This window comes from Bufo bufo, chromosome 5 (assembly GCF_905171765.1).
Source record: "Bufo bufo chromosome 5, aBufBuf1.1, whole genome shotgun sequence".
Lineage (NCBI taxonomy): Eukaryota > Metazoa > Chordata > Amphibia > Anura > Bufonidae > Bufo > Bufo bufo.
This window is the reverse complement of record NC_053393.1, coordinates 514,867,668-514,890,886: the sequence shown is the minus strand read 5'-3', so window position 1 is coordinate 514,890,886 and position 23,219 is coordinate 514,867,668. Positions and strand designations below refer to the sequence as shown.

The window sequence follows — 23,219 nt, the reverse complement described above, 5'->3', positions numbered from 1 at the left end:
GCCCCCGTCTTCCTATAAACCCCTCTGCTCCAGGTTAAGTAGCCAGTTAATCTTGGCTATGTATTTGGTTCTACTGGGGCTACAATCGTCCAGCCAATGTTGAGCAATCAGTTTGCGAGCCATATACGTTGTATCATTCTGGCCACCGCCACCCTACCGGGCTCAGTAACCTCCACACACATTAGATGGTCACTCGATCTCGCAGAAATCATACGGCCTACATATATCTAATGTATATGGCTAGCTTAAGAAGACGCAGAGCTACATCAGTGCTGTGGCCTTGTCATTCTTAGTATCAGCTTAATTCCCAAAGCTAACATTATGAAATCACTTTAAGATGGGAATACCCCTTTAATAGGGTTGGTTTTAGAAAAATAAATTATATCTGTGGCACTTAATAAAACAGTAATGATATTTTAATCATAGAAAGAAGATAATATAAGGAAGTGGCCATATTCAGATCACATGAAAAGACATTGGAAAACATAAGAAAAATCTCAAGCGGATAAGCCCCTGTAAGGCTAGGTTCACATCGACAGAGGAGGTTCTTATCAAGTGTGATATTTGGTCTGGTAAAAAACCTGCAAACTGTAACAGAAAACCTAACAGACCCCATTGTGGTCAATGGGATCCTTCTGGCACCGTTGATGTCCTATGACAGTATAGAACAAAAAAAACAACAACAATGTTGTGAACCTAGCCTAAGCATGAAGGGCTAAAAAGGTCCATGTTCAGCCCCCCAAGAACAGTAGATGTGGTAAAATGTAATTACCATTTATAAAAGGGAAACAGTAGGGTACACTGGGTACAAAAGTTGGACAACCCTGCTTTAAAGATAAAATTTGTATGTTTATTCCTAAACTAAAGAAGAAAAAATGCTTTTCACTCATGCACACTGGTGCATTTTACCCAGAAGACCTAACTCTATAGTGAGAAAATTATATTTTAAAAAAGTGTTGTATTATTTTACTTTTTTTTTTCCATAAATGAGGCTACTGTTATGGGTCCATTTAATGAAAATGTTGTGTGGGCTTTAGAATTATCACGTCACAATATAATTTCGTTTAAAAATGTACAATGTTTTGGTCCGATCATGAAGAGTGAAAATCATGTGTTTCTGAAGTGCAACTTTATCTTTATTCCATTTCTGACAATGCTTTTTGCTTCTGGAAAGACACCAGACCTTAGTGTTTAATATTCTGTATACTTGATGTACATCAAACTGGATTTGGAAAATACAAGGCTCGGATTTCTAAGTGCTTTGCAATTCAGCTGATCTGATGATGTTTAGCCAGACTACTTGACAGTACATACCAAGCACAGAATGCAAAAAATGTTCTTGATTGATCAATAAGGCCAAACAACAATTTTTTTATTTGTGCCTGTAGTGCATTTTACTTGACACTGAGCACCCACCCCATCGTCTGGTATCTAGCGCTATCCATCATTTTCATCTAAACTTGCCTTGACGTGACCTTGTTCAGACAAGACATCATCACAGTGGACTGGCAAACAGGACACTTCTTCAGTCTAGACTAAGATATAAATAAATATATATATATATATATATATATATATATATATATATATATATATTTATATCACTCTCTTCATGTAGCAATCCTGTTTATATATCCAGTGGCTTATTTCTGTTGTCAGAATAAAAGTGAAAAATCTTACGTGATGTCTCAGAATAAAATGACTGCATCAAGTTACTCAGATCTTATACTCACTCTTCTGACATACAACTAGATCTGGAAAACCTAAAGGCGCCCATACATCTTCAATAGCTTTCAGCCAAAAGCTAATTTTCCCAATTGTCACATACACATATATACACTTGAGTAGAGAGATGCTTCCAGACACTTTTGGCAGTGGCTTATGTTTTGGAGAACAAAGGGATTAAGAAATTCAAGAGTTCGAGGCTCCCCATACATATTACTGTAGATTGACAGCTGGTCCTGTTCGAAAGCAACAGGTTTTGCTGAAAATACTGTAGTCTGATGTGTATGGGGGTATTGATTCTCTAGATGTTTCTGTAACTTCACAGGGACATGTAGAGACTAGACAACAGAGATAGGGCCATCCTCATGGTACTGGTTTATGATAACACATTCTCAGTCCATTGAAAATAAGTCAGGTAAGAGAAGGTTAAATTCTCCTCTGAGGTTTGTTTCTAGAAAGGGAAAACAATATGTACTGTAGGTTTTCAATACCTAAGAAGGACAGAGTTGTAGTCAACATGAGTGGAAGTGCCAATGACCTTGCCATCAGCAAGGAAACTTTTATGGCAGAGCTGGACAAATGGATATAGTATTAGGTATATGGGGCGGCTCACCCTATATCAGGAAAGGGACGGTCCTCCAACTGAAATTGATGCACCCAAATCAATACTATCAGGAGGTTACAGAAATAAATTGACTTTCACATTTTTTCAGTTCGCTGTATTGGACAATTATATTTTACCATCAGTATATCATCTATCCATTGCTTTATCCGTTTGTTCTATGTTATTTGTTTTATGATATCTCGCATTATCGCATAGTTTTAGAGATAGATCTCTCTAATTCGGTGTGACTCTGATTGTTGAGTGCCCTTCTATATTTATTTCTGAGAGCTGGACAAATGGCAGGAGCCAGGTAGCCTAAATTTGCTATTGACACATAGGGAGGAATTGATCATGAGAGTAATTTTAGAAGTCACTTATTTTTAGTCTGCCTTGATATAATTTCCACCAAATTTATTAATCACATGGTGTTTGATATATGTGGTACAGTTTTAAATGTAACATTTTTGAGATATTGAGATAGTCTTCTGCACCACTTACATACTAGAGCAAAATTGAAACTTTTTTGGCAACTTTTTAAAAAGTCACAGTTGATAAATATGGAGTGCAACTAATAAAGATATCAGTAGTGATAAGTCAGAGCAACTGGACTGGAATTGAATTTTTTTCCCTTGAAGACGTTTCACTAATCACCTGACCTGCTTTCTCAATTAGAATGGCTTGTACAAGAATTCTCTGGCATTAAATACTGGTGACTCATGCTTCAGTCGTAGGGGTAATATGTTGATTACATTTTCATTGCTATTAGGTGTGATTAACTGCCTCAGTAGAGGAGAAGTGTTAAAACAGCATTGTAAATGGCAGACAATAGATGTCACAGCCCTCCACATCTACTCAAGCTTGGTTTTTCTAATTTAACGTAAATAACTTCTTTCACAGCTCTTTTGAACCAGTCCTCCTCTAAGATGCAAACCTCGCTGTCATAAAACAAGTGTCCTTAAGGGCTAAGTACACCTTTGGGGGGAATTTTTTAAAATTATTCCATTGTACTCATTTCGAGCTAAAAATATATTTTTTTCATTCGGTCTTCATTAGAGATATGAAGCCCTTTTTTCTGTACAGGGTGGAGATACTCTAGTATCAAGATCAGAATTTTTCTCTATCTTCCATCAACCAGCTCACCTGACAAGCTCCTTATCTCTGCTCTCTGACATTATAAACACTCACTATAGTTCATTTATTATCTTGATAAGAATGTGGCTTAAATAAGTGTTTACGACCGCTTACTAAATTAGAGATAAGGTTTATTAGATGACCAGCACAAAGTGAAAGTAAAACGAACGATTCTACAGCTAGACAACCAGTTAATTATTTGTGACAGAACGTATCAATATTTTATTTACAGTAATAAAGATCAATTAAAAAATTATTTTTGGATCTAAATGAGTAAAATGCAAATATTAAAAAAATTGCCTCCAAAAGTGTACATAACGTTTAACAAATGGATAACCAGCTCCTGACAGCAAGCTTTGGTTCTTTTGTGCTGAGCCATACATTGGTATAGCTGCTATTTTTTTCCCCAATGTACAATTCTTGGCACTCCTTACTGCACTGGACTGTATACACAATAGTGCTCTTTTTGAGTCACCAGTATTCACCAGTAAGTGATTCTAATTGAGAAAGCTATTTGGGTGACTAATGAAACATCTTCAGTTGATCTGACTTATCATTACTGATATACCATGACCTGTATGAATAAGAACCTTTACCACTGACTTTTTAAATGAAGCAAGAGCAGTATAAAATGCATAAAAATCTTAATTTTTTGGTTTTCTAATGCAAATGAAATGATACATCCCCTCCATAACCATTTGGGTATTTTCAATTAATGCCAATGGAAATTCTAATTGCTGGGTCCAGTAATACTTACTAAGTTCATTTGTTTTGTATTTACTCGAAGGGTCCTTAGAAAGCCTTAGGATAGTCTGAGCTTGGCCATTAAACAGATGGGTATAAGGTTTTTAAACTGTTGGTGCTCAAGCCCTCACTGCACAGCCCTTTAAACCACAGATTAGAGGTTTACAACCTTCTTACATTTTCAATGACATTGGGCTACAATCCTCCTCACAAAAAAGGATATGTGGATGACATATTAGGAAGACAACAACACCAGTCAAAGGAGAGTTTTTGGATGACAGAGCTCTCATCCTCTGAATACACCACCCTTATATCCTATTTTCAAAATTAAATATTGTACAGCACTTCCAAACTCTGGTTCACAGGGCTGTCCCATGGGCCCTCTGACCATCTACTGCTTTGACACATCATTGGGATTGTATGGATGCCCCTACCAGTGGCACTTTCAAAAATTTCTAAATTACACTGAGACTCTTAAATTGACTAAAGATTCCTGTTTCTTCCACTTGTTTAGATTAGGATAGAAAATTTGTATTTTACGGGATAAAACAGGAGTATTTGTAATGTTTAGTGAGAGTTTGAGTACAAGGACAAGTACTGTACAAGAACCTGGGTCAGTCAACCTGGCAACAAAGGTTTACATTTATGGAAATATGGTGGAATGTGCAGAACATCACACTACAGAGGTGGAGCAGAAGTTTTTAACATAGAGCAGAATTAACTACATTACAATGTCAATGAGAAGTAACCCTAGACTAAACATTGGAAGGAGAATGGTAAGACAACAAAAGTCATGGCCCCAAAAATTTAATTATGGAGGATTCAGACACTAGCCTTGCATTGCAAACTGTGATTTCAACGCCCTCTGACTTTCCCTCTGGGCCTAATTTTTGGAGCAGTCAGAGACACGAAGCAATGATGTAAGCTTGTTGTTAATCTAAAATCATTCACATGTAGCTGCACTAACATCTCTCTAGGTAAGGACATAGCTACAGCAGGTGCAGAGGTACAGTAGCAGTCGCACCCAAGCGAGGGGGGGGCAAAGAACCCTCTGCCACCTAAAATAACATTGCCTGGTGCAAAAAAGAAACCTGGTGGATGGGATTGATTTCAATATGGATCAAATTATATTATAACTATTGTAACTCACCTGGGTCCTTTGAACATAGAACAGGGCTCATAGCCCTAAGCCATGAAATATCTTTGAAAGACCATGACACTCATTGGCTGCAGTGGTTATGTGCTGACTGCTTGTACACAAAGTCTGGGGGAACCGCCGGAGCAGTGTATAGAAGAGGAGAGTGGTAGCTTTTTTTTTTATATTTGTTGTTTAATTTTTTTGCTTTGAAAAACTGAATAACACCTACTGTATCAATTTTCCTGCAAATTTCTCTTGGAGGAATCTGAGTTACCGGTATCTCATGAATTGGATGACAGAACAGGAGCCTCATAATGTCTTGAATTACTAGCTCAAGGGGCAATTTATTTTCTATAATAATTTGGATCTTTTTTTTTATTAAGACAGACCTTGACCCCTCCGTTTTTCCAGGTATTAATCGATGGTGGTATATAATAACAAGCCTGGTGGTAATAATTCAATCTGTGGGGCACTGATCTAATAAGACAGAGAGAGCACCATTAGAAATGAACTGACAGCAGTAGCTTCAGGGAGCAGATAAAACACATGGCAGGGAGAGGCCAGATAAGAGTTTCATCAAGATGAAGTACAGCAAATGAAAATACAAAGTAAAGTATGAGAATAAATAGTGATACTGATGAATGCATGGATTCTAGGAGTAGTGCAGGTATATACCGTATAAGTGACATCACTGAACTCGGAGAATGGAAAACATTCTTCTGTTTGTAATAGCAATTCTGGAGCATCTATTCCTATGACTGTATTTTGTACCGTTCCTCTGTTAGGCTACATTCACACATGCTTACATTCAAACTAATTTTGGAAGCGATGGTCTCCCTTTAAAAGGGTTGTGCCACAAAAAGTATTCTACATTTTTCAAACCAGCACCTGGATCTGAATACTTTTGTAATGGCATGAATTTAAAACGTAATATAGCCATTGAACTAGTCAATAAAATGTATCTGTAAAGTGTCACCTGCTGTTTGTTCTTTCCCTTTTTCTTTGTCCACTTCACTGAAGTGGTCACACGTGTTCAGATTAAATGTTCAACTGTCACCAGCTATATCTTTAGTTAGAAGCTGTGACAGTTACAGGAAAAAAGCTACAGCAGAAAGGACATGCCCCCTGAGCTGTGATAGGGAGAGAGCTGCAGCAGAAAGGACACCCCTGAGAAAGGACACACCTCCCAAAGTTGCCAGCCTGAAATAAATCTAGCAGAACAATTGGAGCAATGATTGGGGAGATCTATAGATCCATCGGAGGTAAGGGCTTGTTCTAGCTTTGTTAGAAAGAGAGAGCAATGTACTAGATTATGTATGATTTTAAAGTCTTTGGACACCTTCTGGGTCAAATTTTATTATTTTTTTGTATTTTACTAATTTTGGGCTAAAATCATTTTTTTAATTGGTCTTTATTAAAAATGTTGTATTTTAGCCTTTGTCTATGTCCCTCCTCCTTTTGCCTCCACTTCTCTATCTATGCTGTCTATGTTTATTTGTAGTAAACCCTCGTGCCCGTTGCTGTTGGTCGGTGACTTTAATTCGGTATTGGATCCGAGATTGGATAGGTTATCTTTCTCCCCTGAGCAGAGGCACTCTCAGTCTCTCCTGTGTAGAATTACCCAGGAATTGGCATGGGTTGACGTCTGGCGTCACTTGTATGGAGAAAAAATAGCGTATTCATGCTTTGGCCGGACGTACAGGTCAATGTCAAGAATTGACTTAGCATTCGCAAACGGGGCTATGTCTGATCAAGTGGTGAAGACGAAATATGAATTGCATGGAATTTCTGACCATTCCCCGGTATTGCTTCTGCTCAGGGGAAAGGGGGGTAAATACAGGCCCTAATAGAACCTTCAGATTGAACCCCTATTGGTTGGGAGTCATTGGTGAGCGAGATTTAATCAATGCGGAGATTCTTGAATTTTGGCATCGAAATGAGGGCTCCACCCATGTTCATTTTGTATGGGACACTTTGAAGGCCTATATTAGAGGCCTTTATTGCGTTAAAATAAAAAGACAACAAGCGGAGTTTCATAAGCAGGAAAACGCATTGAGGGAGACAGTTAGGAAGTTGTAGGGGACTTTGACGAAACACGGTACAGATTCACTACGTATAGAATTGAAGGAAGCCAACCAACAATATAGGACTTTTATGGTAAATAAAACCCAACATAAACTCTTTTTTCAAGGACAGAGACGTTTTAGTGAGGAGGGGAAAACAGGGAAATTGTTAGCTGCACTGGTAGCAAGTCAAAGGGGTGGGACTAAAATAAGTCATATTAGAAACACTCGGGGTCAGATAGTTAAGGATTCAGAGTTGATCAGACAGGAATTCGCCAAGTATTACTCTGATATATATAGATCTGAAACGGTATGTAGCCCCTCAAAAACTGACGATTATTTGGATGAATTAGAAATGCCTTTTCTCTCCCCTCAGGAAACCAGAATGCTCGATCATCCAATACGCCAGGCAGAGTTAGAGGATGCTCTTTGCTCGGTTAAATATAACTCCTCCCCTGGGGCGGACGTTTTGCCATTTGAACTCTATAGGTTCCACGCTAAGGCACTTCTCCCCATTCTGCTGCAGGTTCTAAATGAATCATATAGCTACGGATCCCTCCCTCCATCTTTCAGAGAGGCAATTATCATTTTAACATTGATGGGGTTAATTCCTCTATTATTGAGCTTCAACGCGGTACGAGACAGGGTTGCCCGCTCTCGCCCCTTTTATTTGCGCTATTTATGGAGCCGTTGGCTTGTAGGATTCGTCTGAATGGTCAGATTCGGGGCTTCGGGGTAGCGGGAGAGAGTGATAAAATTAGGCTCTACGCAGACTATGTTATCCTCTTTCTGGATCAGGGCTGGAAAGCCGTCCCTTATGTTATGCAGGTGATAGAGGAGTTCAGTCTACTTTCTGGTTATTTAATCAACTGGGCTAAGTCCTCACTCCTCCCTCTAAAACGAAATGACCCTGAGGGGGGTTCGCGGGTTCGGATGTTGTCTTTGGATGACTCTCTGGACTATCTGGGGATAAAGATAGGTGTCCCTATAAGTAGATTCTACGACTTAAATCTCTCCCCGGTAATAGATAAAGTAAAGGGGAAAATCAGAGCTTGGCAAAAATTGTTAATATCGCAATCCGATCGACTGGCATTAGTTAAAATGATCATATTACCTCTGGTTTTGTATCCGATCTGTGCCTCCCCCATCTGGATAGAGGATGCCTTCTTTTATAGACTGGAAGCTTTAATAAACAACCTAATTTGAGGGAGGAAGAGGGTTCGCATAAAGCAGAGGTATTTGTGGCTGGCCGAGTCAGAGGGGGGATTGGCACTTCCTTTCTTTCAAGGGAATTTTTTTTCTGTGCAGCTACAAAGATGTTGTAACTTTAGAGAGAATGCACTTGGGCAATATTTAACTAGGGTAACTTGTAGGTCACTTGATAATATTTTTATGCACTTAGAAACAGCACAGTTTAGAGGTTTGGACACTAGTTGTTTGATCCCGAGAACTCTGCAGAGGGTCTGGGATACATTGAAAATGACTCTGCAGGTGTCACATGTGCTTAATTTTACCCCGTTGTGGGAGAATCAGAACTTACCAGAATTTTTGAAAATAACTGATTACACTTATTGGAGTCGTAGGGGTATCACTAGAGTGGCACATTGGTTTGCTGCAGACCGTTTTAAGGTTTTAGGGGATTTTAATTTCACAAATATTTCGTTTTTAGACCAATTTATGTATGCACACTTAAAACATGCATACGAAGCTACACTTAATAAAACATATATGATTACCCAACAACACCTACTTTTTGATTATTGCTTTTTTCACTTAGGGAAAAAGATAAAAATGGCATAGATTTATTCGAAATTGCGAGCTTCACTGTCCACGGTGATTTCCTTTAAAAGTATACCTAAATGGGAACGGGAGCTGAGAATCTCCCCTGGCCACAGATTTTTCAAAATACGAAGAAGGTAATATCTGCAACCAGTTATAGATTGATCCAGTTTAAAACTTTGCATAGGTTGTATTATACACCACAAATGCAGGCTAAGTTTGCTAATGACAGAGGTCGTGAATTTTTTTGTCGAAAGTGTGGTAGCCCCAATATTAGATATATCCATCTTTTATGGGAATGTCGCGTGATAAAGCGGTTTTGGGAGCAGGTATTTGCAGCACTCCAGGGGGATTTCCCCCAATCTTGTGCACCGGATATGATTTCTGTGATTTTGGGATCCTATATACCAGTAAAGTCAAACTTTTCTGTATACCATCTGATCTGGCTGAAGGGCTGCTTGATAGCAAAGGTTCTGATAGTTAAGAGATGGGGTTCCCCCATATCCCCCGTATTTGAGGAGTGGAGAAGGATTATGTCCCAAATAAAGCTGTATGAGGAGATTGAGAAGCGGAGAAGGTAAGGTACGCGATACCCCTTTATCTGTGGCAGCGAGGTGGATTGATTACTGCGCTCTGTTGGCTGGTGTACGTGGACGGGTACGAGGGGGGAGTATGGGGTCCGGTCTATCAGCAACAGCAGCCAAGGGAAGGGGGGGGGGGATATTTGGGATTAAAGATATTAGGCTTGACTTTACAGAGCTGGATTTAATCTCATGGTTGAGATGATGTTAAAACGATAGTAATATCTTTTTTGTGTGTATAAGCCTATTTTGTGAGTACTTTTTTCCTTTGTTTTTTTTTTTCCGGCTTTGTTTAAATGCTATGTTATTATCATTGAAGAAAATAAAATATTTATTGGATTAAAAAAATAAAAATGTTGAGCTGTTCTGTCACAAAGGGTTAACTGTTTTTCTAGCTGTGTGACTGGTACTTTCACTGCCGATCATTTAATAAACCTTATCTCTAACCACTTAATTAAGCCACCTTCTTATCAGTAAGATAAGAATTGAGCTATAATGAGTGTTTAAGACTGTGATGGCTAACCTCCGGCACTCCAGCTGTGGTAAAACTACGACTCCCAAGATGTACACTTACTTGGCTGTTCTCAGAACTCCATAGAAATGAATGGTGCATGCGGGGAGTCGTAGTTTCACCACAGCTAGAGTGTTGGAGGTTAGCCATCACTGGTTTAGGAGGTCAGTGATTAGAGATAAGGAGCCGTCAGCTGAGCTGCCTGAAGGAACAGAGTGAAATTTCATATCCTGCTACTCAAGGCGGCACAAAATGTAAAAATTTTAAAGATCAATTGAAAAAGTTTTTAGCTCGAAATGAGTACGAGTGCAATAATAAAACAAAAATTGCCCCCAAAGGTGTACATAGCCTTTAAGCATTTAAAATTATTGATACAACCCTTTGATAAAACATATCCCTTTCCTTTGAGTTGCACACAACCTTCATGGATGACTTATTCTATAGCTATTTACAGAGTGACTTTAAAGAAATTGTTAAAACCGAGAGGGAACAACAAAAGAGCGAAGAGTTTGACTTTGAAACTCAGACAAGAGGTCACTAAAGTAATGAGCTTATAATCGGACAAGTGACCCTGTGATGTTCATTTCAATTCACCTTCAGATTCCTGACTGATGGGTAAATAGTTGAAACTAGCTTGCCCTGAATCTGAACGACAGTTAGAAGACCTCTTGTAACTTCCTTATGTCTTGTCTTCTGACCTTATCCTATAAGTGAAAAACTATCAAACTTATACACTATGTAAACTGATGCAGTAAATGTTCGTCTGTTATTCTCTGCCAAAACCACTTATATATATTGTACGTATGTCATAGAGGAAGGCACAAGATAGATAGATAGATGGATAGATGGATGGATAGATGGATAGATGGATAGACAGATAGATAGATAATTGGTTCTGAGATGACCATTGTAAGTTGAAATCATTGTAACTTAAGTTCATAACTCTATGGAAAACCAGTAATTTGTTCCAAAACCCCCAAATGTCATCCCAAAACAAGAAAAAGTGAAGTTTTAAGAAAAATAAGCAGATAACCAAAACATATAAAGCAAGTCCTAAAGTAAAACATACAGGAATAGATGCTGGAATCCTAAATGACTTTTTATGGTAAGGGCAGGTGCTTCTTCAGGCTCTTGCATAGTACATAGGTAGATGTACCAGAAAAATTAAATTTAGTCGCCGCTCAACTGGTGTCCAAAGGAGCAGCTCACCCTGGCACAGACAGAGGGCAGTGCAAACTATTTAATACCGCAGAGGACCTACTGGACAACCAATAAATGTGTTTTTCTAGAAAAATGGTCATGTTGACAGTTGCATCTGGGTCTTAGACATTGTATTTTGACTCTGGTTTTAACGTACGATGGTCCAGAAAAGATCATTGTACGTTGAAAATATTGTATTGTATATGAGGCCATTGTATATTGCGGAATTGCTGTATGTGGGAAATAAATATGTAGTTTAAGAAAGAAGTTTAGTAAAGAAGTGTAACTTTCAGCTAGTGGACCCTAATGCCAAATCTGGGACATAAATCTCACCATATACCATTTACCATACTAATGACAACCTTTACCCTACTTTTAGCTGGTCCATCCAAAAGCCATCTTACTTTTATTCTGCAGATCTGTAACAATCATTTGCAGCATTACCTAAATTTAAAGTTTTTCTTGTGCTTTACTTAAAAAAAAAAAAAAGGTTTCTGATCTAAATTGCGTTATTAAAACTTTTTTTTTACATTTTTTACATAAGGGACTTGAACATGCGATCATTCGATCATTTATACCATACACTGCAATACCTTATTATTGCAGTCTATTATAACTTTCTATCAAGCCCTGCCAGAGGCAGATTACAAAGGCAGTCCTAGGAGACTCAATCTAAATGCTCAGATGTATGGTTGCTATTGACTGTGGCATCTGAGGGGTTAAAAGTCCAGAATCAGAGATAACATGGCCGACATACACTGTGTATGGAGCAGGCCCAACTCCATAAATGTGTAGAAGGGGTTAAAAAGGAGAGCACCGGATATTTTAACTATGCATTTTGCATTTATTGGAACATTTTTATTGTGAACTGAAGGATGTCTATAAAGAATAGGCACCATAAATGAGTAAATCTGAAGTTAGGGTGATAGGTGCAGTTTGATTACATAGTGATATTAAAATTAAAATGAGTCTGTCAGCAGTTTTGCAGACCTGCTGACAGCATTATGTAGGGATCAGTAGTAGTGTGAACATGAACTTTTATTCCGCCAGGCACTTCACAGACCCTCTGCACTGCTATAAGTGAGCTGAAGTGTTTTTTTGGATGGATGTTACAGCTGTCACTCAGAGTAGAATGGAGGAGCTATGACGCATCTCAATGCATAGCTCATAATCGCATTTGCAGTGAAGCTTTGTCTCCAGTGCACTTGCAGGAGCAGAATCTGGCAGACCAAAAGTTCATGTTCATACTACTCCTGACAAAAAAGTTCCACAAATTTTATATTTGTCCTGCTCTCCCCAGCCCCTACCTTGTGCTGTCAGCAGTTTTGCATGGTCGAAACTGCTGACAGACTCTCTCTTTAAAGGGCAACAGACATTTCTTTAAAAAGTGACAGCAATCATATAAGTTGTCATCTACACAAAAAATGGTTCCTGTCAACCTGTCAGCACATTCAGTCAATGCTATCATTAGGTTTGGTTAAATAGACACAGAGCCTGAACTATATTATATTATTATATTATCGGTGCCATTCAATGCAGTCTATTATTCGTTGTTATCAGCCACGTCAGACTGGAGGAGGAGAGGTTGACAGGTCTATCCTTCACAGGTATTACAAACCTTATCTCACGTATCTCCCGTTCTGAGAACCTCTGAGACATTTCCATAGAGAATGATGTCTCCAGCTTTTTAGATAAGATTTCATTTCATAAGCTGCTGACTTTGGATTTCTTTCTCGTTTAATTCTTAAATAGAGACAGACTGATGACTAAATGATGTAGTAAAAACCAATGCAGGTAATGGGAATAAGATGACACAATGTTAATGGAAACAACGTGTTGCTAAACTTACATCAACAAATGAAATGGAGCATACATCCACTCGGATGACTATTGATTTAATGTCTTGTTTTTTTGCAGTTGGAGCGGAGCCTGGAAAATGCCCAGAAAATACTGATTTTATATGCAAAAACAAAAAATGTATTGAATCCCACTTAGTCTGTGACTACAAGCCTGACTGTGGGGACTCTTCGGATGAAGCTTACTGCAGTATGTACATCATGGCCTTACATTATTTATACATATCTAGGAAGTGCCAACATCAGAGAGTTAACACCAACTTTAAAGAGTAACTAAACCTTTGCAACAATTTTTAATTTGATGTCCTTAATGCTCTAATAAAACTATTTCTAATATACTTTATTAATCAATTTTACCTCCCTAAAGCTCACCATTCACTATGCGCTTAAAACTCACTTCTCTGTACACCGCTGAGCGGTGTACGGAATACGGAGTATGGAGTGCGAAATTTATGAATGTGGCTGCAGCAGCACTGTAAGTATGAGCAGGAGCGCACATTGCTGCTCCTGCACATGCTACCCAGAGGATAACTAACTCCTGGCATAGCACATGGGTACCCTGTAACCATGTACTATGCCAGGATTAGCTGGCTCCTTCTTCACTAAGCTAAGAGAACTGCATGTCAGCTCTTGGCTTAGCGGCGTAGGCAGAAGAAGGCGGCGCTCCGCTCAGCTAATCCTGGCATAGTACGTGGTTTTGACTCACTTCCCCCAGGAGGTATCGGATGGGATAAACTCAAAACACCCTCCGAATTACCTCCTGCTCCTGGGTAGCCTGTAAGATCTCACGGAATGACAGCAGTCCAGTCGTGCTTCTTGTCAATCGTCTTTATTAAACCACAGGGTGAGGGTGAGGGTGAGGGTGAAGGTCTCTTGCTCATCTCTTGAGCAAGAGACCTTCACCCTCACCCTGTGGTTCAATAAAGACGATTGACAAGAAGCACGACTGGACTGCTGTCATTCAGTGAGATCTTACAGGCTACCCAGGCGCGAGGTAATTCTGAGGGTGTTTTGAGTTTATCCCATCCGATACCTCCTGGGTGAAGTGAGTCAAAATTGCTTTTACTTTGAATTTATGTTATGACATCATCCAATTGATTTCTAAATGAGTTTTTTAATGTGTGTGTTATCAATCTGTATATATAGATATATACAAGAAAAACATTTTTTTTAAAGACTCTAACCCACTGAGGGTCATATTTTATATTTTTCATTCGAGGGATGGTGGCGCCCCCCAAAGGGGTAAAAAATATATTTTGTTCTATTCCCTCTGTCTATACCTCACCCATTAGGGAATCTCCCTGATGGTTGTTTTTCCCCTGGCAGCCTAAAAATTTACCTCCATTGATACTTTCACAGGTCCTTCCGTGGAAGAATAGAGATTAACCCCCCTTCCTTTTTTATCTCCTCTACCATAGTACGTGGTTACAGGGTACCCATGTACTATGCCAGGAGTTAGTAAACCTCCGGGCGGCACGAGCAGGAGCAGCAATATGTGCTCCTGCCCATACTCACAGCGCTGCTGCCCCATTCCTAAATTTCACAATCTGTACTCCGTACACAGAGAACTGAGTTTTAAGCACACAGTGAATGGTGCACTTTAGAGAGGTAAAAGAGTAAGAAAATTACAAAATTGATTAATAAAGTATATTAGAAATAGTTTTATTAAGGAACTAGGGACATCATATTAAACATTCCTACAAAGGTCTAGTTACTCTTTAAGCTTTAGAAACCTTGCAGATTTCTAAACTAAGCCAGTGTGATAAGCTTGTGTGTTAATGCGCCAGGAGTCGCTTTAGCTCCTCCTACATCTGAATGTGCAGATCTATTTGTTATGTGGATTATAAACTACAAATTGGCGTGGTAATGAAAAGCAGGAAGTGCTCAACCCCTTATGCAGTGGTGCATCTATACCGGGGGGGGGGGGGGGGGGCAGATCCTGCACTTGTGGTCCGCTGCTAATGGCAAAAATGCATACAATAGAGTATGCCCGCAGCGGACCACAAGTACCACAATAGACATCCTACACAGGATAGCAAATGTGTGGATGTGATAAACAATAAAACAAAATAACAATAACTTATACAAGGACAGGTGCACTCTGCGGTCTGACTAAACCCTCATACTGATGTAAAATTGAGAGATTAGCCAACATATCCTACTTTTACAGTGTCTTTGTAAAAGTTATTGTTATGGTGTGGTCTATAGGCCAAGTATATGCACTATGTGATGTAACTCTTGTCCATCTGAAGCTGGCATCTCCTTTAAACAGGGGTGCACCTAGTCTTTCTGCTGCCTGAGGAGAAAATTGAAATGGCGTCCCACTCCAGCCTTAATGTTAAAGGCATACTGTGGTACAGTTGAATATAGAATGATGAGAAGTGCTCATTTCCCACGGCCCTGCCAACGCCCCACTTGTCTCTAGGTCTCGCCTCCTGAGGCAATTGCCTCACCTGGCCTCATTGGAGGTGCACCCCCTGCCTTTAAAGGAGTCTTTCACCATGAAATACAGTGCAATCAGCAGTCAGCATGTTATAGCTGAGCAGAAGCTGACATGTAGATTTTTTTGTATATGGTCATCAAACCTTTTAACTTATTCTTTAACTCTCATCTCATTCTGGGCTCAGTAGCCAAGTGGGTGGTCTTATCGGTGATTTATAGCCTTCCCTGTGTGAGTGGGTGTACTGAGATAGCTTTCAATCGCTGATAGGAATGCCCACTTGGCTACTGAGCCCAGAAAGAACAGAGATTTAAATAAGAAATGGCACGTTTTGCTGAATCTTTTCCCACAAAACTATATGTCAATCTGCTCAACTCCTCCTGCTCTTGCTGCCTGCCTGCAGATTGCATGGTGAAAGGTTCCCTTAAATATAGGCATTCTGCTACACTAAGGCTTCATGTAAATGGCAAAAGATACAAGGGGTTGCCTGGGCTCTCTGTGGCACAAAATTTTGGCACAAAAAAAGCCAACCAATAGCTGGTGTGAAGTTAGACAAAAGTGTCTAAAGATACTTCAAATTTGGCCTACACCATCGGCCAAATTTGATGCATCTTCAGAGTATATAGTCTAAGGGGGGCCATTTTAACCCATTTTTTCCACTAACAAAGCAAGGGTTAACAGCCAAACAAGACTGTATCTTTATTGCCCTGACTCTGCCGTTTACAGAAACACCCAATATGTGGCCGTAAACTACTGTACGGCGACACAGCGGGGCGTAGAGTGAAAGGTGCGCTGTTTGGTTTTTGGAGGGCTGATTTTTATGGACCGGTTTATTTACACCGTGTCCTGTTTCAACCCCCCTGATGCACCCCTGGAGTAGAAACTCCCTAAAAGTGACCCCATCTAAGAAACTACACCCCTCAAGGTATTCAAAACTGATTTTACATACGTCGTTAACCCTTTAGGTGTTGCACAAGAGTTATTGGCAAATGGCGATGAAATTTGAAAATTTCATTTTTTTGCCTTATTTTCCATTTTAACCCATTTTTTCCACTAACAAAGCAAGGGTTAACAGCCTAACAAGACTGTATCTTTATTGCCCTGACTCTGCCGTTTACAGAAACACCCAATATGTGGCTGTAAACTACTGTACGGCCACACAGCGGGGCGTAGAGTGAAAGGTGCGCCGTTTGGTTTTTGGAGGGCTGATTTTTATGGACCGGTTTATTTACACCGCGTCCTGTTTCAACCCCCCTGATGCACCCCTGGAGTAGAAACTCCCTAAAAGTGACCCCATTTTGGAAACTATGGGACAAGGTGGCATTTTTTGGGGGACTATTTTTAGGGTACATATGATTTTTGGTTGCTCTACATTACATTTTTGTGAGGCAAGGTTGCCAAAAATTTTAATTCTGAAATTTCATCTCCATTTGCCATTAACGGTTGAGGAACACCTAAAGGGTTAATAAAGTTTGTATAATCAGTTTTGAATACCTTGAGGGGTGTAGTTTCTTAGATGGGGTCACTTTTAGGGAGTTTTTACTCTAGGGGGCATCAGGGGGGCTTTAAAAGGGACATGGTGTCAATAAAAAAGGCCATCAAAATTGGCCTTCCAGAAACCATGTCGGTCCTTTCCTTTTGCGGCCTCCCTTTTACTGATACAGCAGATTAAGACCACAAATGTGGCATTTCTGTAAACTGCAGTATCAGGGTAATAAATATAAACTTTTGTTTGGTTGTTAACCCTTGTTTTGTTACCGGAAAAAACGGATTGAAATGGAAAAGTGCCAAAAATTGCGTTTTTGGCACCGTTTTTTTTTTTTTAACCGTAATAATCTGGGGGGTTAGGTCATGGGATATTTTTATAGAGGAGATTCTTACGGACGCGGCGATACCTAATAAGTCTACTTTTTTTTTAATTATTTAGGTTTTTGACTATATTATCCTTTTTGATACAAAAAAAAATAATTTGTATCTCTAAAGTCTGTGTCATTTATTTTCTTTTTTATCCGATTATCTTATGTGGGGGGCTCATTTTTTGCGGGACGAGCGGACGGTTTTATTGACATTATTTTGGGGGCTATATGACTTTTTGATCGCTTGCTATTAAACTTTTTGTTATGTAAGGTGACAAAAAAAAATCTTTTTTTGCACCTTTTTTTTTTTTTCCTTGACCGTGTTAATCTGGGGGGTTAGGTCATGGGGTATTTTTATAGAGGAGATTATTACCGACGCGGCAATACCTAATATGTCTACTTTTAATAAATTAATTTAGTTTTTTTGGGTGTCTCAAGTCTGAGAACCAGTTTTTTTATCCGATGTCAGTGCTATATTGGGATATAAATTTAGTACTCCATGGAAGTTTGATACTCCCTGAAGCAACCAATAATGCAGAGGCCCGGATGATCGGGGCACGTGTCACATTGAGTAGTGGTGTCCTTCCGTATCCCCCTCCTGTGACACACTCTGCAGCTTTTTTGGGTTCGTCCCTTCTTTCCAGTATGGAGGACCACACTTGGAAAGTGTTGGCCAGGGACGATCCGGGCGCCTACAGTTCCCGAGGTACTCCGGCCTGCTCTTTCCCGGTCCGAAAAGATCAGGGCCTTGAGGACTGCCTCATAGAACTGGAGGAATGTCCCTGTGCTGCCAGCGCTTCGGGATAGTACAAAAGAGTTGTACATGGCAACCTGTACCAAGTAGACCACAACTTTTTTGTACCATGCCCGGGTTTTGCGCATGGCGTTATATGGCTTGAGGACTTGATCAGAGAGATCAACTCCTCCCATATACCGATTGTAGACGACGATACAATCGGGCTTGAGGACCGTTGCCGCGGTACCTCGCACCATGAATTGTGGACAGCATAAGGACATCCCTCTTTTCCTTATACCTGACCAGCAACAGGTTTCCAGTGGTAAGGGCACGGGTCTCACCCCTGGGGCTAGGTACCTGGAGGGGGGAGGGCAGGGAGGCCGCGTTGATTTTTCCGCACGGTCCCACAAGCGAACGTGGATCTGGCGGCAAGGGACTGGAACAAGGGGATACTGGTATAAAAGTTATCCACGTACAGGTGGTAACCCTTATCCAGCAGTGGGTGCATAAGATCCCACACAAGTTTCCCGGTAACACCCAGAGTGGGGGGACATTCTGGGGGTTGAATCCGGGAATCTCGCCCCTCGTATATACGAAATTTGTAAGTGTACCCTGAGGTACTCTCACAAATTTTGTATAGCTTCACGCCATACCTCGCCCGCTTGGAGGGCACATACTGGCGGAAAATGAGTCTCCCCTTGAACCAATGAGAGACTCATCAACCACGACCTCCTTTCCAAGTACATAGGCCTCCATGAATTTGGCCCCAAAGTGATCGATGACCGGCCGTATCTTATACAGACGGTCATGGGCAGGATCACCTCGGGGGGAACATGCTGCATTATCGGAATAATGCAGACATTTCCGGATGGCCTCAAACCAGGAGCGTGTCATGGCTGTACTGTAAAGTGGGGTCTGGTATAGGACGTCCCCACTCCAGTACAGCCTGACACTGGGTTTTTTGACCAGGCCCATATGCAGCACGAGGCCCCAAAATGTCCTCATTTCGGCTGCACTGACCGGCGTCCAGCCACCGGGCCTGGCCAAAAAGGAGCCCGGGTGTTGAGCGACGAACTGTTGGGCGTACAGATTCGTCTGCTCCACCATCAGATTTACCAGTGGGTCACTGAAAAAATGACAAAAAAAGTCATATTCAGTGTAGCCCACTGTGGAAATCTGGATTCCTGATTGGCCTACAAAATCAGGAATCACGGGCTCGTATCGCTCTGGATTTAACTGGTGGGCCGGGAAACCAGTACGAGCTCCAGAGCTGCTCGTACTAGGCTGGGCCACAGGGTCCCTAACATGGCGGTCCCCTTGCTCCGCCTGGCGGCGTCTTCGCCGCCTTGGGGGCTCATCATCATCGCTAGATGATGAGGAGGACGCGGATGATAACAGGAATGTGGGGTCATCCTCGTCCTCACTGGGACTCTCGAAGTCTGAGGCAAGCTGGGCGTATGCCTCCTCGGCCGAGAACGTCCGGCGGGCCATAGGGGAGTGTGTGTCTGCGTGTGTATGTGCGTGTGTGTAAATCTTTATTTTGTGTGTGTGTGTGTGGGGGCACGGGTGTTCGCAAACTTAACCCTAAAACTAACAGAAAAAAAAAAAAACTAAAAAAAGGCCAAAAAATGTGGGAAAAAATATCTAAACCGCTGATCAACCGTCCGAAGTTGATCAGCGGTGGGGTGTGCGATGCGCTAACAGTGGCCGGACGCACCCCTGGGGTGTCTAGGGTCACACAGCTTTGCTGTGGACCCCAGACACCCTAACTTAGGGTGATGCAATGAAAAGTTCACAAACTAACTTTCCCTTTTTTTTTTCCTGCCTAACCCAAACTTTCCCTATGCTGTCCCTATGTACCTGATGGGGTGCTAGGGGCACAGATCGGGTCATGGGGGCACAGATAGGGGTGCTGGCAGCGATGGCGGACACACGTGCAGACAGCTCCTCTCTCCTCGGCTCCGGAACACAAAAGGAGGAGGAAAGGAGCGCCTGCCTCTTTTGAATCTGCCGCCGGACCGCCCACAGACCAATCAGAAGCGATCCTGAGTGGTGATGTCACCATCACCACTCAGGATCGCTGGATGGTGATTGGTGGGGTGAAATCACACCACCATCACCATCCTGTTCCGGGTTATCGGGTCTTCAGAGACCCGAATAACCCGGAAACGCAGAAAACCGCAGGTCTGAATTGACCTGCGGTTTTCTGCGATCGCCGACATGGGGGGGTCACAGGACCCCCCGGCGCATTTAGCCTAGGTGCCTGCTCAATGATTTGAGCAGGCACCGGGTTCCGATCACCGCCCGCCGCGCGGCGGTGATCGGAACCATACATGATGTACCGGTACGTCATGTGTCCTTAAGTACCAGGACATTATGACGTACCGGTACGTCATGTGTCCTTAAGAGGTTAAAAGTGGTAGGGGTGGTGTAAAACTGTAAAAAGTCACATATTTTAGAGGAAAAAAGCACTATGTCCCCTAAGTTTGCATTATCTAAATATCAGATAGAATGTGTGCCCCTGTGTGCACCATCATGTAATTGTTAATTTCCTCTGGATAGTAATCTGTCATGGACACACAGGGGCACGGCTCGGTACAGTTGTAGAACAGTTATCAGAGCTGTGACTTATAACAAGCCTCACATCTATATGTCCATCCCATGAGCTGAATAGATTTTTATGTACAATTATACAATCAAAGTTACAATTGATGACAACATTTTGAATATTGAAAATTGTAAGAAATCATTGCCCAAAAAAAGATAACCAACCTAATCCCCCCCACCCCGAAACTTTTCAATATAGAACTTTTGCTGAATATTCATCTAGTTGAGTCACATTATTATAACTGATGTGTGAAGCATGGACAGCACCTAGATGGGCTGGGAGTGACTCAGTAAGGTCCAGGTTAGTTGTCCCCGGTATCTGGAGCCATGCTGACTGCAGTACATTCCACAGCTGCTGGAAGGTGTGGGGGGGGGGAGAATCTATAGAGGGAAAACGATGAATGAGTCCCACAGATGTTAAATTGGGTTCAAGTCTGGGGAATTAGGGGGTCAGGGTAGTACTTGGAAGTCTTGGTCATGCTCTTCCAATCAATGTCCAAATTTCTAGCCATGTGACACTTCACATCATATTTGCTGGAGGATCCAATCAGCCCCAGTAAAGAGAATCAGCATGTATGGGTGTACATGATCTGCGAGGAAGGATGGATACCCAAATTTGAATAGCTAAAAATGCACAGGAGATGCTGCAGACTGTGTTTTGTGCAGCAGCATGCATATCACAGGCAGTGTGCAAATTATAGCCAAGTTAAGGAAGGGAAACAAATGATGGCTAGACCTAGCAGTCGCAGATGCTATTAGTTATATAGATATCACCAAACTGTGAACATTATGCTTGAAGCCACAGATGTGGATCTAAGACACAGGAGATGCTGAAGTCTTCACCTATGTATCAGCATGCACGTCACAGGTAGTGTGCAAACTCTAGCCCACTGAAGGGAGGGGAAGAGATAATGGCCATATCTAGCAGATGCTATTAATTATATAGATCACTCCAAACTGTGAGGATTCTGTTCGAAATCACAGATGCAGATCTAAGGCCCAGGAGATGCTGAACGCTATACCTATTCAGCAGCATGCAATTCACAGGTAGTGTGCAAACTCTAGCCCACTGAAGGGATGGAAATAGATGATGGCTAGATCTAGAAGATGCTATAAATTATATAGAAGATTACCCCAAACTTTGAGCATTACCACAGATGCAGATCTAAGGCACAAGAGATGCTGAAAGCTTTGCTATGCAGCAGTATGCATGTCAAATACATTATGTAAACTCTAATCCAAAGCACGGAGGGGCAGAGATGATTAGTTATTCTGACATCATCTTCAAATACAATGCAATGGCCCGACACTATCTACTTAATATTTTATTAGGCTGTTTTCACACTATGTTCTGTGTGCATATTTGTCATACTCAATACAGCCATAGGCCCCTATAAGCCCGACAACTGCCGAAAGAGCAGCTAAATATTACATTTTCCCTTCCGTCATTATTTTGTATATGACATCAGATCTGTCACTTTGGTATAAGAAGAATTTCCTTAAAATAATAAATCTTCATAATAATCATAAAAGGTTTAATTTTTCAACATCTGAGACATATTTCATTTAAAATGTAAATGATCTTATTTACAATTTTCACACTCGGTTGAATGGCACTGAAGCAAGTACTGATATGAAAAATAGGAATTCCTTGGTGAAATTAAGTAAATGTGTTAAGCCAGGATGAGCTAATCCCTTTATAGACTCATAGGAAATTGTACATGGTTCAGGCAGCAGAAGATGGCGTTGCTCGAGAGAAGGGTAAAGCAGAGGTTGATTTAAGTAAATTAGACATTTATCTTGCTGCTTTCAGAGTAAAGTGATTTTTTTCGTGTGTGTGAATTACTGAGAACATATTGAGTGAACGTCTCTCATGTGCTTATCCATTAAAGGCAGACATTATTTTTTCATATACATAGGTGAGTACACCAATGTCCCTGGGAGCTGTAATTTTGAGCATGCAGACAAGATCAGTTTTGGATGTGATCTCTCTCAAGACATTGCAAATGATTTCTGGTGGGCCGTACGACGCAAAGTCAACAAATATCTAAATACAGACCACACTCCAGGTAAGTAGCGACCTATGTTGTTAAAGGAAAGGTGTCATCAGAAAATGACCTATTGTTTAAATCATGTTTTTATGTTAAACATGTTTCTTTTTTTAGAATTTTTAATTTTCTTTTTTCAATATTCCATGTGTCACCTTTTATATATAAAAAAAATAATCTTAAAATTCTGCAATTTTCAT

The 23,219-nt window shown here is 40.9% G+C and overlaps 1 protein-coding gene across 1 annotated transcript in view; it reads left to right on the top strand.

Annotated features, from left to right (window-relative positions):
• Positions 1-23,219, top strand: part of MALRD1 (MAM and LDL receptor class A domain containing 1) — a 365,234-nt gene that overhangs the window by 167,321 nt on the left and 174,694 nt on the right. Inside the window, exons 20-21 of the mRNA XM_040434052.1 lie at positions 13,394-13,522; positions 22,891-23,040. Of these exons, the coding sequence (XP_040289986.1) occupies positions 13,394-13,522; positions 22,891-23,040 (279 nt within the window). The remainder of the gene's footprint in view (positions 1-13,393; positions 13,523-22,890; positions 23,041-23,219) is intronic.